Here is a 19,643-nt window from a genome sequence, read left to right as displayed (position 1 = left end):
CAAGGCAGGTGGATCCCTTGAGGTCAGGGGTTTGAGGTCAGCCTGGTCAACATGGTGAAACCCCATCTCTATTAAAAACACAAAAAGTTGGCCAGGCGTGGTGGCTCATGCCTATAAGCCCAGCACTTTGGGAGGCAGAGGCGGGCGGACCACTAGGTTCGGAGTTCGAGACCAGTCTGGACAACATGGTGAAACCCCATCTGTACTTAAAATATAAAAATTAGCCAGGCATGGTGGCAGGCACCTGTAATCCCAGCTACTCAGGAGGCTGGGGCAGGAGAATTGCTTGAACCTGGGAGGGGGAGGTTGCAGTGAGCCGAGATCGTGCCATTGCACTCCAGCCTGGGTGACAGAGTGAGACTCCATCTCAAAAGAAAAAAAAAAAAGATAATCGGGCATGGTGGTGGACACCTGTAATTCCAGCTACTCGGGAGACTGAGGGACAAGAATAGCCTGAACCCAGGAGGTGGAGGCTGCAGTGAGCTGAGATCACACCACTGCACTCCAGCCTGGGCAACAGAGTGAGACGCTGTCTCGAAAAATAATAATAATATTAATAGGTGGGAAAATCAATGAAACCAAAAACTGATTCTTTGGCAATGAAACAAAAAACTGATTCTCTGCTAAATCTCTAGTCACACTGAACAGGAAAAAAGGAATTACTAGCCAGGCACAGTGGCTCACATCCATAATCCCAGCACTTTGGGAGGCTAAGGTGGGCAGATCACCTGAGGTCAGGAGTTTGAGTCCAGCCTGGCCAACATGGTGAAACCCCGTATCTACTAAAAATAGAAAAATTAGCTGGGCGTGGTGACGCGTGCCTGTAAATCCAGCTATTTGGAAGGCAGAAGCAAGAGAAACGCTTGGATCTGGGAGGCAAAGGTTGCAGTGAGCCGAGATCGCGCCACTGCACTCCAGCCTGGGAGACAGAGCGAGACTGTCTCCAAGGAAAAAAAAAGGAATTACCAACATAAAGAACAAGAGAGGGAATATTGCAAAGGATACTACAGACTTGAAAAAGGAATAAGAAATTATGAACCGTTTTATGTTAATAAATTTGAAAACTCAGATGACATGAGCAAATTCCTTGAAAGCTCATGCAAGAAACAGATAACCTGAATAGTCCTATTTCTATTAAAAAATTTGAATTTGTAGTTAAACACCTTTCCACAAAATGGTCATCGTATTCAGATTCCAACTGGTAGCATTCCACCAGAACTGAAGAAAAAAATAATTCTTCACAAATTATTGCAGAAAACTAAAGAGGGAACACCTCCACCTCATTCCCCAAGGCCAGCACTATCCCAATACCAAAACCAGAAAAAGACATTATAAAAAAACTATTCATCAACACCCCTCATGAATATAAATGTGAAACACTCCTTACCAAATTTCTGTAAACTGAATTTAACAATATATCTAAAGGATAATACATAATGACTAAATTAGGTTTACCTCAAATATATTAGTTTAACATTTGAAACCAAATCAAATGAATTCACCATATAAATCAAAGTTAAAAAAAAAAACTATTTCAACAGATACAAAAAAAGTAACTGATTGAAAAAAAAACCTATGGCTCATGTTTGGGGTTTAAAAATAAAAAAGTAAAAATAATCCAATATCTATTTATGATAAAAACTCAACAAACTAGAAGAGAATTTCTTTTCTTTTCTTTAGTAAAGGCAATCTATGAAAAACCTACACCCCACATATTCAATAGTGAAAGACTGAGCACTTTCCTCTAATATTGGGAACAAAACAAATATGTTCATCCTCATCTCATTACACTGGAGAAGTTCTAGCTAGACAATGAAACAAGGAAAACAAAATAGCATACAGATTGGAAAGTAAGACATAAAGCTATTTTTATTTACAGATGTGATCATTTGTTGAGAATTTTAAGTAATCCACACAAAATAACTTAAAGTGACTTTGGCAATGCAGGATACAAGACTGACACACAAAAATTGTATTAGCGTATACTAACAACGAACAACTGGAAATCAAAATTTTAAAAATAACATTTAAAAAAACATCAAACTATGAAATACTTAGGAATAAATCCGACCAAGAGCGCAAGACCTATACATCAAAAATTACAAAACATTGCTAAGAAGAATTAAAGAAGACCTAAATAATTGGGAAGATCTAACATATTCATGAATTGGAAGACTCAATATTGTTAAGATGTCACTTCTTCCCAAATTGATTTATAAATACAACACGATTAAAATCCCAAGTGGCATTTCATTTGTAGAAATGAGAACAGAATTATGAAATACAGTAAAATTCACTCTTTTGGTAGTAATTTTATTTACCAAACATATAGAATCTTTTTTTTTTTTTTTGAGATGGGAGTCTTGCTGTGTCACCCAGGCTGGAGTGCAGTGATGTGATCTCGGCTTACTGCAACCTCTGCCTCCTAGGCTCAAGCGATTCTCCTGCCTCAGCCTCTCGAACAGCTGGGACTACAGGCGCGTGACCACGCCCAGCTAATTTTTGTATTTTTAGTAAAGACAGGGCTTCAAAATGTTGCTAGGCTGGTCCTGAACTCCTGACCAACTCAAGTGATCCACCCACCTCAGCCTCCCAAAGGGCTGGGATTACGGTATGAGCCACCATGCCCAGTCTACCAAATGTATAGAATCTTAAAACCACCAGTATAATCAGCATTTACAGAGCAGTTCTATCACCACCTTCCTCCCTAAATTGTCCTATGCTATCCCTTTATAGTCAAATACTGCTCCCAACCTTTAAGCCTTGAATACCTTTGATTTTTTTCTCTGTCTCTACTGTTTTCTCTTTTACAGATGGTCATATAGATGGGATCATATAGTACCTTGCCTTTTGTATTGTATCTGGGCTTTTTCACATAGCATAATGCATTTGAGATTCATCCATGCTGTTACATATAGCAACAGTTTGTCCCTCTTTATTGTGACTGTGATATTCTGCTATGTGAATGCACCACAGTTTGTTGAGGGATGTTAACTTCTAATTTTTGGTGATACAAATAAAATTGTTATGAACAGTTTTTTGTGTGTGAACTTAGGTTTTCATTTTATGTGAGTAAATGGCTAGGAATGAGATTGCTGGGTCATATGGTAAGTATATGTTCAACTGTTTAAGAAACTGTCAAACCATTTCCAAAATGACTGTATTATTTTACATTCCCACTAGATGATCTGCATCCTTGCTAGCAACTGTACTTAGTTTTAAAAACATTTTAGCTATTCTAAAAGATGCATAGTGATATTTTATTGTGCAGTGTCTGTTCATATTGTTTGCTCAGTTTTATATTTGGTTGTTTGTTTTCTTGTTTTGAGAGTTCTTCAAACATTCTGGACACAAGTCATTTGTCAGACATCTGATCCACAGATATTCCTTCCAGTGGATGGCTTGTCATTTCAGTCTCTTAACAGTGCATTTCACGACACAGAAGTTTTACAGTTTGATGAAGACCAATTTACCTTTTCTTTTCTGGATGATGTTTTAAATTTCATAGCTAAGAACTCTTCGCCTAATCTCTCAAAGATTTTCTCCTGCATTTTTTTCTGTAAGTTTTATAGTTTTACCTTTTATGTTATGTCTATCAGTAAATTTTTATCTGAAGTGTCTGGTATAGTTCAAAGTTAATTTTTTTTTTGGCACTTGTACAGTATCTTTTCCTGAAAAGACCATTCTTTCTCCACCAAGTTGCCTTTGTACCTTTGTCAATAATCTGCCGGCCATATATGTGTGGGTCTATTTCTGGACTCTCTAATCTGTTCCATTGATCGACATGTGCTATCTTTTTTTTGCTAAGAGCATACTGTCTTCATTACTACTGTACTTTTATAGTTAAGTCTTGAAATAAGGTATTGTGAATCCTCCAATTGTTCCTGTTTTTTCTTCCAAACTGTTTGGGCTTTTTAGTTCCTTTGCCTTTTCATAAAGTTTAAAAATCTATATGTAAAGGCACATATTTTAGATATTTGTATCTATAGTAATATTTATAAACAATCATGCTGGGATTGTGATTGGGACTGTGTTGAATCTATAAATCAACTTGGGGAGAACTGACATTTTAGCATGGTATATCTCTCCATTTATTTGGGTCTTGAATTTCTTTCATTATCAGTGTTTTTATAGTTTTCAGTATACAGATCCTTATGAGATTTATACATAGAATTTCATTTTTTTTTTCTAAGCTACTGCAAATGGTACTGTTTAATATCCCAATATCCAATTGTTCACTGCTGGTAAATAAAAATACAACTGACTTTTCTGTCTTGTGACCTTGCTTAACTCATTTATTAATTCTAGGTTTTTGGTGAGTCCATAGGCATTCATACTGTCCTTTCCAATCTGTATACCTTTTATTTCTTTTTCTTGCCTTCTTGTGCTTGGTAGGAATTCCAGCACAATGTTGAACAGGAGTGGTACAAATGGATATACTTGTCTTGTTCCCAATTTAAGGGCAGTGATACATATGTATCACTTGTTCCCAATTTAAGGGCAGTGATACATATGTTTTACTATCTTGTCTGTGGTGACAGATTCATAGGTGCATGCACATGTCAAAACTGATCACACTGTATACTTTAAATATGTGTAGCTTACTGTATGTCAATTGTACGTCAGTCAAAAAAATAATTAGTCAGATGCTTTTGAGAAGCATTAAACCTCCAGCTAGTCAGCTGTTAAGCCTCCCATACTCGCCTACTTCCAGATCATTTCCAAAATCTGTATGACAGAGTTCCTTTCTGTCCTGCAAAAACAATATTGTTGTTGGTCTTTCATTTTGCCCTAATTTAAATCTTGCCTCACCTTTCTGTCTTGCTTTGCTTTTCAAGTCACTGAAATTCTATCCAGGTAAGTTGTCTTTATATACAAAATTTATTCCTATCCTCTCAAAGTACAATGGTTTATTTTGAACGATGTATTTTCTTCATTGTTGTATTTCAGTAATGGATTTCACTTCAGCTAATTTTAGTGATGCTTATGAGATTATACTTTCACTGTGTTAAATTTTTTCACCAAAACACAGTTTTTAAAAAAACTTTAAGAGATATCACGTAAAATATCTGTCTTAAAACCACTTTATCAAATCTACCATCTTTTTGCTCACAAATTCAATTGCAGCTTCTAAGACCTACAACTCTTACTTCCTGGACTGTTCTTACAAGGCTGGCTGAATTACTTTAACTTAAGAATACAGAAAATGAGAAGCACAGCCCCTGAAGTTAGACTCTCTGGGTCCAACTCTCTACTGATGACCTTGGGCAAGTTTCTTTCAGATAGACATACATGTATGTCTACAGCTTAATGAATTTTGAAAGGGAACACAACCATGTAGCCAACACCTATGTCAAAAAACTGAAGATTACCAGTACCTCTGGTCCTGTGTTAAAATCTTAAGTTTGCGGGACCTTTGTTTTTAGAGCAAAATAAAATATATACATTAAAACTCCCATAGTAAATCCCAGAAAATAAAACAATATAATTCCGAACTGTCTTGATAAATGCACAGCTTCGTACTTTAATGCCTACCCTTAACTTGCCCTCCTGAAACTTAACAGAAGTAGGGTTATGGGATGAGGAACAAGATGCCTAAGAGAAAAGAAATGAAAACTATCTCCAGGATAAGGAATTATTTTATCAGTGAGTTGCAGGAATTCTGAGTTCAGAGCATGGCGGCAGAGAGGGCTAGAAATAGTGATCCTGGAAAAAGGATTCATTCCAGGATGATGAAAGGTGGCTGCTCCTGTAGCAACAGGGACAGTGTGCACAGTGAATGACACAGAGAGCAAAACTGTAGACGCTGGTCATGTTTTCCTCTATTTCAGAAAGAAGTAGTCTTAAAGAGAGTTTAAGGGATGGTGGAAGATATTTCTTCCTATTTCTAGAGCATCTCCTGTCTTAGCACTCTGTCTTCTGCAGATTTAAATATTTCAGGAGACTCCTAAGAACTTCCTTTGTGCTCACATTCAGAAAATATTCCCCAAGAAAAAGGAACAACGTACCTGCTCTTTGACCTCAATGTTATGTTCCCCTTCTAGAATAAGAGTGACGGCTTGCATAATTTGCTTTCCATGAGTACTCATTATTTTATCTATATGCTGTAAAACAATGGGAAATCCATAATTATCAAAGAAACAAAGACCATAGGATGAATAGAAGGCTTCTAAAAGTTAAAACCAATATGATTCACAACTGCTTCATGCAGAACACTATAGCATATAGAACTACATGCCAAAGAACAGTGTTTATTATATTTTGAAGCTGCAGTTTGCCTTCAAATATGTCACACACACACACACACACACATGTATATACACATTACACACACATACATACATACATAAAGTTGACCTAACAGGATATGAAAGTACAATCATTGGGGGTCCTCAAACACAAATACATTAAAGAAAAAGGAAGCAAAGGCCAGGTGCAGTGGGCTCACGCCTTTCCCAGCACTTTGGGGGGCTCAGGCGGGCTGATCACCTGAGGTCAGGAGTTTGAGACCAGCCTGGCCAACATGGCAAAACCCCGTCTCTACTAAAAATACAAAAATTAGCTGGGCATAGTGGTACACGCCTGTAATCCCAGCTACTCGGGAGACTGAGGCAGAAGAATCACTTGAACCTGGGAGGTGGAGGTTGCAACAAGCTGAGACTGCGCCATTGCACTCCAGCTTAGGGGAAAGAGCGAGACTCTGTCTCAAAAAAAAAAAAAAAAAAAAAAGGAAGCATAAAAAATGGACTTGGGTAATGGGGGAAGCCAGAGACATGGAAAATACAGTGTAGATTTCCTAATACTATCTTGGAGCATAAATGCATAATGACAACTTAAAAAGACAAGTGGGGCACAGAGAAGGGAACCACCCATATTTCCTCAACTACCTGAAGGCCACCTGCATTGTTTCTTGGGGGAACATAAGAGAACATTGAGAGGGACCCCACCAGCAAGGCTCAGTCTCTCCTACTCTGACATGTATCCACTGCTTTCTACACTGGCATCTGCAGAGGTCAATCCTGTAAATGTGGGTAGGGAGATGGTGGTCTATGGAATGGCTCTGAGAATTCTCTAACAGGAAAGAAGCAGAGGCCCCAGAGATAAGTGATTTAGGCAGATGAGAAAATTCATCCTAGACAGCATACCAGGTAAGAAAAAAGTAACAAATCAAGGTAGGCGTAGGCGCTGATCATGTCTTCCTCTGTTTCAGGGATTAGAGGGAGACAGAATAAGCAGTGTAGGAGTGTAGAATAGGGGGCGATATGGTGAAGCAGCTCCCAGAACACCTATGAAAGTGACAGGTCTAGACATCAACTCCTTGTTTCTTTGGAAGGGGGCAGCATTTGAATCACACTCATGGGCAGATGTTAATGAGAGCAGAGAGAGAGAGCAATGTCTTGCAATGCATATGCAGGGCTAGCTAATTTGGAAGCCTGGGTGATTTTACTTACAGGACGAGTAGAGAGAAGATTTCTAAGAAGTCCCAATGTCTTCATCAGCACATTCAAATCTGAATCTGATAATAACCGGAATAGCTGTTCAGTACTCAAGCTTCGTAAAATATCTGCTTTTATTTTTTGTTCAGCCTGAAATGCCATATTCTGAAAGGATTAAAGAAGTTGCAAGAATCATGTCTACATTTACTTTATTAAATTATATTTTAATAGTAACTGATAATTTTCTTTTTTTATTTTTTTGAGACAGAGTCTTGCTCTGTTGCCCAGGCTGGAGTGCAGTGGCATGATATTGGCCCACTGCAACCTCTGCCTCCTGGGTTCAAGCAATTCTCCTGCCTCAGCCTCCCGAGTAGCTGGGAGTATAGGCGTGAGCCACCACGTCCAGCTAATTTTTGTATCTTTAGTAGAGACAGGGTTTCACCAAATTGGCCAGGCTGGTCTTGAACTCCTGACCTCGTGATCCACTCGTCTTGGCCTTCCAAAGTGCTGAGATTACAGGTGTGAGCCACAAGGCTCAGCCAAACTCTGATAATTTTCAAAGTACAAACAGAATCTGCAGAAAATCTTTAAGGATAAGTCACTATTTTCCTGATTCTTGTTAATTACCTATATTTTTGTCTGTCAAGAGAAAGGTAACTGTTACTCTTAGATACACTTCTACATAAGAAATATGACCACTTTTAGGTACATGCATTTGAACGTCTTAAAATTTCTCAAATAAATACAAAACTCATTTATCACTTTTGAGAATATCTTTATGGTTATCAAGTTGCCTGCTGTACACGAAATGACTATTAATGATTATACTGTGCCATGCCTTTTGAGAATGATTTCAAAGTACTCACAGAAGAAAATAAGCACTGGGTTTTCTTAACTTTACTGGCATGAAAACATCTATTGTGTTCACAATACTATGGTAGGTATTGGCATGGCTGGGCTATATCACACAGGAAGCTCTCCAGAGGGTAGGAGGTGTGTCTGAGCAACCAGTAATCCCGGGTGGCCAGTAGCTATTTTGCTCCTTTTTCTCTAATTTGTATCATGGGTTAGCCCAGCTTAATCCTAAGCTATTAATGTCTGAAGAAAACAAAAACCATGGTAAATTCCAAATAACAACTTACAAATCAACTTTTGATACAAAAATCTCTTGTATAGCCAGGTGTGGTGGCACACGCCTGTAATCCCAACTACTCGGGAGGCTGAGGTACAAGAATCGCCTGAACCCAGGAGGCAGAGGTTGCAGTGAGCTGAGATCATGCCACTACACTCCAGCCTGGGCAACTGAGTGAGACTCTATATCAAAAAAAAAAAAAAAAAAAAAATCTTGTAAACCAGAAACATAATATGTGGTTGTTGCCCTCCAGGAACTTATTTTAATTAAAGAGCTAAGACATTAGCGATCAAGTTATATAATAATGTGAGGCAGCATGGCAGAGCAAAAAGAACACTCTCTGTATCAAGAGACCCAGGTCAGAGATGATTCTAAGGTTTTATATTTTGCAGATAAAGAATACAGAAGCTGGTAATATGGAGACTGACGAGCATAAGATAGTTTGTACAGATTTGAGGAGTGGAATAAGTTCAGTTTCCAACATTAAAGTTGTGCATGTCACAGAATTCTCAAATGAAGTTCCATACACCATTTAAGTGATAGATCTGGGAAATAGGTAACAGTTACATCTGTAGATTTCAAACTAACCTATTAGGGGAAGTTGAAACCATGATACGAGATGAAGTCCCTGAAACTAATGTAGTAAGAAGTGGAAACCAGAAACTGAAACTTGGGGGTATGTTCCCAGTGAAGAGGTTGAAAAGGAAGCTAGGTAGAAAGGGAGTATAAAAAAGGTAAGTCCTGGGAAGGAGTTTCAAGAAAGAGAAGTGCTAAAAGCTGTGCAAAGTTCAGGAAAAAAATAACTATGAAACTACAGATTTGCTGTTTTCTTAGAAGATAATTAATTCTATCCTGAAGTCTGTATAAAAATACAGCAGATATAGCATGGAACAGGGAGAAGAATACAGGTTTGGAAAAGGTTCTGAACCCATTTCCATTATTAGCTGTGAGGACTTCACCTTCACAATTCACTTACCCTCCCTAAGTCCGAGTTTCCCATTTGTAAGGTGAATATATACCAATATATCTTAAAATAAAAATTAGAGATAAATATAAAACGCCCAGCTTAGTGTCTGGTACAGAGCAATTAAATTGTAAATAGTATAAATATGTTTTAAAAATCAATTTAGGATTACTCTATTTTCAATTTCAAGAAAATTTTAATAATCTTAAGGAGAAATGGTTCTCTAATCTCATAAAGTTTTAGAATATAAATTATTCACTAGAAACTGTTAAAAATTTTATTAAGTATTTATGCACCAATTTTATTACCTTGGACAGGTTAATCATTCTGCAAAAAATGGTTAAATATGTGAGGTAATACATATGTTAATTAGCTCAAATTAGCCATCCCACAATCTATTTATCTTTCAAAACATCATGTTGTACATTATAAACATATGTAATTTTTATTTGCCAATAAAAAATAAAATAATCATTCTGTGCCTTAGTCTACTTCATCTATAAAGTATGGTAAGAACTCCCTGGTTGATAGCATAAAGTTGTTCTGAAGAGCAAAGGAGATATGAAAGTGCTTTGTAAAGTAGGTGGTGCTACACAAAAATATAATATGTTCATGATGAGGAAAATTTATTTTCCCAGAATTAGCTAAGTTTCAACATCTGTTCACTTTTCTTAATAATAAATAAGAGAACTGAGGCATAACTTGCTTACAGTTAATCTGTCTTCTAGGTCCTAGTCATTAGAAAACTAGAACAAAATAGCAAGATTTTTGAAAAAGAAAATTCCAGACATTTCAAATAACACATTATGTTCTAACTTAGACAATAGCTCTAATTCCTTTTGTAAGTTATGATATATACAAAAGTGAAACATACCATTAAAGCCCAAATTCCATTCACTCGTAAAGCGGGATTTTCACTCTGAGTTAATCCACAAAGTAGCTCTACGGCTCCTGATTCCAAAATTGGCTGCCATTGGACAGGAAAAAAAAAAGTCACAGCTTTAAAGTCCGGTTTGCAAATTAAACGTGCATATACCTTGGCACTTTGTCTATGATTTCTTCCCCACTCTTACTCAATTCCAGGCAACTTTTGCAAAGCAGGGAGTGATGTAGCCATAAAAATCACCTTGAGAAGGGCAAAGACAACTATTTTCTTATAAATCCAAATAGCCAAAAAAAAAAAAGAAAACAAACAAAACCAAACCATTCTATCATTTCCTTTTATCCTTGTAGTCCTGGAGGATTCAGGAGACATCCTAGTTATATGTACATTTCACACAGACCCTTATGATCCCATTACCTAACTCCCCACTCTCATCATTCTGAGACTCTGTCACTTTCTGCTTTATGTGTATATCTTGTGCACTGCTTACAAACTCTAACCATGAAGTAATATGGTTGGTAAAGGAAAAAAATATAAAGGAACTTAGACAACCAAATCCTTCCAAGCTGTCAGTCTTATTCCAAACATGCGCAGAATTTATCTTTTAGGATATTTTCAGGACTACTTATCAATTATACAAGCAAAATAGTCCTGTACTTTTATAGTCATGCCACATTTTACACCTAAAATACCATGCTTTTAGTCTAACTACTTAACTTTATTTATGATACTTGACCGGACATGAATTTTTGGTAATTTCTAAAAAATACTCAAACCTCAGAGGATTAAGATTTACCATCACCAATGAATGCTTAAAGGCCACTTGTCAAGAGGATTATAGAAACGTCAGAAGCAATTCAGATCTATATACCCAGAAAAAGGGGTATACATTTCTCAACTGTACAAATTATGATATTTTAAAAACTTATTTTGAAATAAATTCAAACTTATAAAGTAGCAAAAATACAAGGAACTCTCAGATATTATTTTCCCAGATCTGCCAGTTTTTAAGATTTGCCATCATTAATTTATCATCTCTCTCTTACTATGTACCTAATCCACATTATCTATCTTTTCTGAACCATGTGAAAGTAGGATGCATACATCGTGCCCCTTTTATGCTTAATATTTCAGTGTATATTTCCTAAAAACAAGGATATTATCTTAGATAACCACAGTTCAGTTACCAAATTTAGGAAAGGTAATATTAAATTAAAATAATACTTTAATCAAATCTATAGCCCATACTCTAATTTTGTCAATTGGCACAAAAAAATGCTCTTACAGCATTTTCCTGCCCCACTTTGGTTCAGAATCTAGTTTTTTTTTTTTTTTTTTTTTTTAAATTTTAATTCTTTGAGACGGTCTTACTCTGAAGCCCAGCCTGGAGTGCAGTGGCATGATCACAGATCACTGCAACCTCAAATTCCCAGGCTCAAACAATTCTCCTGCCTCAGCCTCTCGAGTAGCTAGAACTACAGGTGTGTGTGCCACGCCTGGTTGATTTTTTAATTTTTAGTAGAGACAAGGTCTTCCTATTTGCCCAGGTTGGAAGTTAATTTTTCAATATAAAAAAATCATATTAGTGATCCTTTGCCTGACCTCATCTACCTATTTCCTAACCAGATCCCAAATATCCTGAAGGAAGCTCTGGAGCAATATAAGAGCAGGTAAGGATGGTTAATGGTGGTACACAAGCTGTGACTGGGTTATCATCAGGCCAAGACCCCATTACAGGGCAGAGAACTGACGGAAGCTCTGGTGTACTATTTCGCCTTTCTCTTCCATCAGAGTAACTACCAGTCTTGCCCTGTTTGTTCCAAGATTCCTGCTTGTTGAATAACTATTTCTGAACCTCCATCTTATTTTTCTGTTTTGTTTTTTAGATGGAGTCTCCCTCTTTTGCCCAGGCTGCAGTGCAGTGGCACGATCTCAGCTCACTGCAACCTCTGCCTCCTGGGTTCAAGCGATTCTCCTGCCTCAGTCTCCCGAGTAGCTGGGATTACAAGCACGTGCCACCACCCTCAGCTAATTTTTGTACTTTTAGCAGAGATGGGGTTTCACCATGTTGGCTAGGCTGGTCTCAAACTCCTGACCTCAAGTGTTCTGCCCGCCTTGGCCTCTCAAAGTGCTGGGATTATAGGCATGAACCACCATGCCTGGCCAGAACCTCCATCTTGTTAATATTACTTTTCTTAATTATAGTCAACGCCTACAAGTGTTATAATGCAGAAAATAAATTCAACACAAATGGGACTACTAAATGCACAATAAACCTGAGTTCATGATTGGGCAGATCAGGGGTATTATGACATAATAAAACTAATTTTATAAGGTTTTCCTCTTCTTCATTAAAGTGTATTTTAGTTTTTCCTATTAAAAAAAGAATACATGCTCAAGTATTTTATAAAATGCAGAAGGGAACCCCCATCCAACCCCTCCCCAAATAACTACCATTAACATTAAACATCAAAAGATGATTTTCCAATGACAGCAGTTATCTCCTTGAAATGACTTATAATCCTGGTTTACAAAATTTAGTCTTAATTTATTCTTTAGTAAAGATAGCCTGAGAATAGTTTACTATTTGTAAGAAAAATTATTTCTTACATTCAGGCAGTTTAGATTGACTTTAAGCTGTAATATCTTTTAAATAAGCTGAATATGCTAGATAGAATAAAAAGAATAATGGGAAATGATAATCACATTTTTAAATGATTGATTTATTTGCACACCCCCGCCCCTATGCAATCAAACAATTCAGAAATACTTTTTAAACCCAACCCACAGATTTCAATGTCAACTACTATAAAAAGTATCTGAGTAAGCTCTAGCTGGACTGGGCAAAGTCTAGGAAAAGAAAATCAATACTAACCTCTTTGCTTGGAGAAAATTCAAGAAGAAGATTACATAGCATGGAAGATGCTACCACTAGGATTTCATCTGGTGCATTTTGTAAAACCTATGGAATTAAAAAAGGATACTATTAATGATTTGGAATGATGAAGATGAGATATAAAATGAGATATAAAATATGAGATATAAAATGTAAATAAAAACAAGAACAATTATCTTTCAGCCTGATTCTTCATATTGGAGAGACAGGAAGAATCCACTTGATACTGTGTCAAACTTTTCCTAGTGCTATAATTATGACTGACTAAGGCCCTCAAATCTGTTTTGCTTGGAGAAGCTGCAGCCTCCCTGGGGGCTCTTGCAGGGAGGAGACAGACATATGTGAAATGCTTGAAGGCCAAGGGACTGTTCTGGAGTAAGTTAGCTCACTCTACTCCATCAGTCAAGCCCCTTATGAGTCCACAGAATGGCCCTACAGCCTGACTTTCTGATTCGTCCTTAGAAGGGCCTGTTTGACCAAAAGCACTGATGGATCAAGCAAGCTACTACTGCACAGGCAGGACAGTGTGGAAGACTGGTTTACATAAAAGGAATCACACAGACCTAGTTCCAATCGGACACCTCCACTAACTAGCCTGAGTCTGTATTTCTTCATCTATAAACTGAGGAAAATAAGACCTCCTTGATAGAACTATTTAGGATTAAATGTGATATAGTGAATAATAAGCGAAGTACTGCAGCAGGGAAATGAAAAACAGACTGTTTGGATACAAATTTGGGCTCAACAACTAAATAGGTACATGAATTCCTCAACTATAAAATGGTATCTGCTTCACAGGATTGTTATGAGAATAAATATATAAAAAGGTTTTAGAATAGTAACTGGCACATAATAATGACTATATAAGTAAGGCTTTGAAAATGGTAATTTAGTACTATAATTTTTGATGCTATCAGGCACATAATAGGTATACAGTAAACTAACTTCCATGGACTTTCACTGAACTAGAAGGCAACACAGCATGATGATAAATGTTTGTTGCTATTAGCTATTTCTAGAACCTGTTCTTTCTAGATTCTAAGAGACAAGGCTTCATAAATACCACCATTTATATGCAATAATCACTTCAACTAAATCCTCTGCATCTGGGATCAGATCAGGCTCAGGCTTAGGATCTCAAAAGGAGTATTAGGGGTTCTAGTTACACAAACCAGAAATGGGTAATCACAAAAAATTTCAAACAGTTAAATATATTATCTGCTTTCCATGGCTAAACCAAGTCTGAAATTCTCAAGTTAAGAAAAAGCATGAATTATAAAGTAGAAGGAGCTCTCCTAAGATATTGTGTTTTAACTCTCCTATGGACTGTTCATTGATAAACATCAAATCAAATCTCATATACTATGCATGCTGAGCTCTGTGTCTGTCACAACTTCCCTAAGGCCCCATTCACTCTTTCCTTGCCTTGCCCTTCCCATATCTCTCAGGTACACCCCTACCCAAGATTTAAAGTTATCCCAGTCCTTTCAGTCAGAAGTCATTCTATCCTCCTCTGGGGTCCCATTGCCATGGTTTGTGACCTCCCTTAGGATCCTCATGACTGTCAACCTATTCAAATTATTTGTGCAGTTATGCCAATCTCCCCTTCTTTTAATAGAGTTAAGCTTCCTGAAGAAATAATCTATGTATCTATGGTCTAATTTATACTGGCCTGTAGCAACCCAGTGGCACTGCACAAAATGGGTGCTCGATAATTGTTTTTAGATTAAGAGAAATAATCATTTTCCAAAACTATACTACTTAGAAACACTGGTGAAATAAGTCAATGCCTATCAAGTCTTTAAAAAGTTCCTTTGGTTGATATGATTCATTTTTTAAATGTTACTGTTTATAGAAATTTGTTTTTATCAAGTTTTATTAGATAACATTCAAATTAGATAACATCTAATGATAAACTAAAGCAGAAGAGATCCTATAAACTTAAAAACCACTACTTACCTGGTGCAGTGTAAGGTATGACCTGTGAAATTCAGAAGTTGACATCTAACACTGACAAAACAATTTCACCAAAATAGGAACAAAACATAGTCACAAATAATTTTTTAAATTAAAACCAAATGTCTACCTTCTTGCAGTTTGTTAACCAACTGTTAAAAACGTGGAAAAGCAAATGGGAAAAATCAATAGCTATGCAAACAGCCTCTGGACTAGAGACCAAAAAGTATCTGAAGTAAATCATTTGTTTACCTCCAAGCTTTTATTACTATAATTTAAACATACAGCAATATTGTAATTTGAGAGTAATTATATCCACATGTACCCAAGTATATAAACCCTTCTAGAATGCTCATCAGATCTTTTCACAGAAAGAACTAAAGAGAAACCATGTTACTCCATTTCTGATTTGTATGACAGAGGGCTACTGAGCTGAGCAAGCAGGGAAAATGGCTCTGGATGAAAAGGTAGTTATTTGGGGAAGCAGAAGAGCACTTAAAAATTCCTGAACGGATAATCAATAAATCAAGATCAAGCTGCTATGAAAAAGGTGCAATCTAAGAATAATAAAGAGTGGGAATAGTAAAAGAAAATACCACTTAACTGAGGACAGCCTTACAAAATCCAGAAATATCAAATCTGGCCCCAACGGTTTTGGATAAGGAATGGTGGACCTGAAAAAACTGTTGCTGGTAGGAGGTGACACACTCCATGAGCAAGTGTGTCCCAAGCACAGAAAGGCACTGATATTGTAGCTGGAGAGTAGGATGTAGGTAAATAACCATTCTGAGATTTGGGGCTCTTAATGAGCTTCAGGAAGCAAAAGGAAATCAGAGAATGAGGAGTATTCAGAAGAGATGACATATGTCTAATAGGGTGAAAAAGAGTGAAACTCAGGAAGATGTGCCAATGGATGAAAATGGGTCAAGTTCAATGTTACATGCTGCTTAGGCAGGCCCACTGAAAAGAAGTTGTTAAAGAAATGTACTGTTCTGCTAGGCCTCATAAGACTATACTGTGACACTTGTTTAGACTAGAAAACTCTTGGTGTCCCCCTGACAGTTCCTGAGTAGTGAATCATACACCCAATCTATCATTCCTTCCACTGAAGTATCTCCAGGGTTCATATGGTCTTCCCTAAGCCACTCCTACTGCTTTATTCCACAACCTTCACATGTAAATCATACACTCTGTCATTAGATGAACCTCCCCAATGGAAGAACCACTTGGCATGTCAATTCCCAAGGCCACTGGCATTGGTCTAACTCTTCCACTTCATCCTTTCCTGTCCACTGGTATGTCTCATTATACCCCACTCCTGCACTAGAGTCATAAAGGTATACTTGCTGTTCCCTACACATACCATACACAATGTTTCTCCTCATGCTATTCTGCACCCCAGAAAATCCTCCTGTTTTCCTCTTGCTTTCAAAGCCCACTTTATATTCTTCCTGCCTGAATGGTCTCTTGCCTATTTCTGCCACATTGATGCCCCTGCCCCCTGAACCTAAAGCTTTAAGACAAGAGTAAGAGAACTGTGGTAAAATGTTTTTGGTAGCTCACTGTACTTGAAGGCTTTGCTTAGTATATAGTAGGTATGCAAAAACAAAACAAAACTCTAAAAAATTTAGTTGACTAAATGCAAGGTATATGATCACTTAAGAAAAAAAATGATAGACCAAAGACTAAGCAGACCTATGGTTTTGTAATATATCAGGGAGATAACATTATTAGCAGCCACTTGATGCATGCTCTAAGTCTTGATTCAGATTCATTTGCCCTGAACCCTTTTTTGTGGGGACAAAAGGGGCCTGAAGAGAAGACCTAACACCAAAAATGTTATGTTAAAAAATATCCAGGGGCCAGGCATGGTGGTTTATACCTGTAATCCTAGCCAACACTTTGGGAGGCCAAGGCAGGATCATTTGAGCTCAGGAGTTCAAGACCAGCCTGGGCAACTTAGCGAGACCTCGTCTCAAAAAAATCAAAAAAATTAGCCAGGCATAGTGGCGTATGCCTGTAGTCCCAGTTACTTGGGAGGCCAAGGTGGGAGAATCACTTGGGCCAGGGGGCACAAGACTGCAGTGAGCCATGATTGAGCCATTGTACTCTAGCCTGTGTGACACAGTAAGACCCTGTGTCTATTTAAAAAAAAATAAATAATAATCCAGGGATTGCCGAAAGACTAAGAACACTTCATCTCTGAAAATGGCAGATTCTTTTGCTTTTCAGAACCAAAAATTACAAGGATAATTTTGAATGTAAGGTTAAGGTGTAATATTAAACAAATAGGGAGATCAGATGAGTAACTAAAGCTTAGTTAATAAAAGAAAATCAGACCTCCCTGGGCGCAGTGGTTCATGCCTGTAATCCCAGCACTTTGGGAGGCCGAGGCGGGCAGATCATGTGGTCAGGAGCTCAAGACCAGCCTGACCAGTATGGTGAAACCCCGTCTCTACTAAAAATACAAAAATTAGCCCAGCGTGGTGGTGCGTTCCTGTAGTCCCAGTTACTTGAGAGGCTGAGGCAGGAGAATCGCTTGAACCAGGGAGGTGGAGGTTGCAGTGAGCCAAGATCGTGCCACTGTACTCCAGCCTGGGTGACAGACCTAGACTACACCTCAAAAAAAAAAAAAAAGAAAAAAAGAAAATCAGGCCTGTAGTTTCTCCTCACACATGAAGCATTTGTAGATGCTTAGAACATCAGATTTGAGGAGGTAAGTGTTCAAAATGCTCTACACAAAAATCAGACATATTCCTAGACCAGGGTGTAGTGTTAGCTAGCTCGGCTCACTCTAGGGTCTGTGAGTACGGTTGTTACTGGCTGACCCTTTCTTCTTACCTTCATTAAAGGTTTCCACACAGCGTGATCCTGGAAACTGGTTCGAAGCTGCTGCACAGATCTGGATAAACTGTGCAAACATCTACAAAGAATAATCAAAATTAGCTTTACCAGAAACTAAAACTTCTACTTTTCAAACAAACTGGCTGGCATTTTACAATGACTAATATACACTTCAAGCATAGCTACATTGTTAAGTGAACTACATCAGACCACTTCATGGGGTTTGGAGGCTAGGTTCTCTGTTAGACAATGTTATACACTCTATGAATTCACCAGAGCAGATTTTTGAGGAACATTTGTAGTCTGCGTTTACCCAGTGAAGGACCAGAAAGGAAACAGGTTAAATACATGGCAAAAGGTTTTTATTCAGACCATTTAAAGCTCATACCTGACGGCAGCTAACCGCACCTTGACACTAGACTCAGACAAGCCAGTCACAATTCGGTCCATCATATTTTCAGTCTCAATGATCTGGAGAAAAAGGTTAATGCTGCATAAATAACAACATGAAGGTGACAAACTTCACTGCTTGTAAACTCAAGTATCTTAACATCCATTAAAAGTTTAATATTGTTTTTGGCAGGAGTGTTTACCTCTCGAACAATCATCTTGCGGTGGGGGCAGGCAGCTCATCAGAAAGGTAGGTCTAGCCCACTAAGGACCTGCCAGGCTGAATGACAGGTGTAAGGGGCAGGTTATGTTTGTTTATTTTTAAAGACATTTAAAACAAAAATTAAACCGTGTAAGTACCGCAGAGGTGTTGTGTAAACAATCTTGAGAAAAAGGAAAAGAAATAAATGAACTCTCATTGGGCAGGTTCCTTCCAGTGAGGTTCTAAAGAAATCACAGTCCATGCTCAGCCCTCATGAAATGAAATCTGGGCTTCTGACAGAGCCATCTTGTGGTTACTTTCTTACCAACCGACTGAAACTTTTAGAAAAGTAACCCTTGCCATCTTTCACTATAGCACTAAGTGCTGCTACACATAATCACTATAATCATGAAGCTTTATTGTTTCAACTTAAAATTAAGATAACCTGCAATTTTCCTTCATCAAACAATGTCTAGATACAAAATAGTGTGTGAAGGAAACTGAATTTGACTTGTGTGGGCCTACTGAAAAACAGCCTTTTCATATTAGGATAAAGTACTCATGACATCACAACACAAATACTAACAAACACATTTGTTGAGTTCTTCTATGTGCCAAGCATTGTGCTTAAGCATGTTATATTACCCAATTTAACCCTCACTCTTCTGAAGGCATTACTCTAGATAACACAGAGCTTTCCTGTAATCACAGAGCTGAGATACGTACCCAGGTATGTGACTCCAGAGTCCATATGCTCAGCCACACTTGTAATATAGCCCTGGTTTAAAGCAGTCCTCTTGTACTCACCAGGTAGTTCCCAATATGGGCAACTCATTAATGGGAGTCATTAATGGGAGAATACCTAGACCAATAGATCTTAACTGTGGTTGGCCTTGTAGAAGAATTACCTGGGGAGAATTTTTTTTTTTTTTTTTTTTTT

At 37.7% G+C, this 19,643-nt stretch overlaps 1 protein-coding gene across 5 annotated transcripts in view; it reads right to left on the bottom strand.

Moving 5' to 3' along the window:
* ARMC8 (armadillo repeat containing 8) overlaps positions 1–19,643 on the bottom strand; it is a 114,303-nt gene that overhangs the window by 18,332 nt on the left and 76,328 nt on the right. For all 5 annotated transcript variants that reach the window (XM_011981770.1, XM_011981762.1, XM_011981784.1 and 2 more), the window contains 6 exons: positions 18,500–18,582; positions 18,109–18,190; positions 13,291–13,377; positions 10,407–10,499; positions 7,452–7,601; positions 6,009–6,104 (listed from right to left, as the gene is read on the bottom strand). In XM_011981770.1, coding sequence (XP_011837160.1) covers positions 6,009–6,104; positions 7,452–7,601; positions 10,407–10,499; positions 13,291–13,377; positions 18,109–18,190; positions 18,500–18,582 — 591 coding nt within the window. The remainder of the gene's footprint in view (positions 1–6,008; positions 6,105–7,451; positions 7,602–10,406; positions 10,500–13,290; positions 13,378–18,108; positions 18,191–18,499; positions 18,583–19,643) is intronic.

This window comes from Mandrillus leucophaeus, unplaced genomic scaffold (genome assembly GCF_000951045.1).
Source record: "Mandrillus leucophaeus isolate KB7577 unplaced genomic scaffold, Mleu.le_1.0 Scaffold1050, whole genome shotgun sequence".
NCBI classification, from domain to species: domain Eukaryota; kingdom Metazoa; phylum Chordata; class Mammalia; order Primates; family Cercopithecidae; genus Mandrillus; species Mandrillus leucophaeus.
This window is presented reverse-complemented; position numbering and strand designations above follow the sequence as displayed.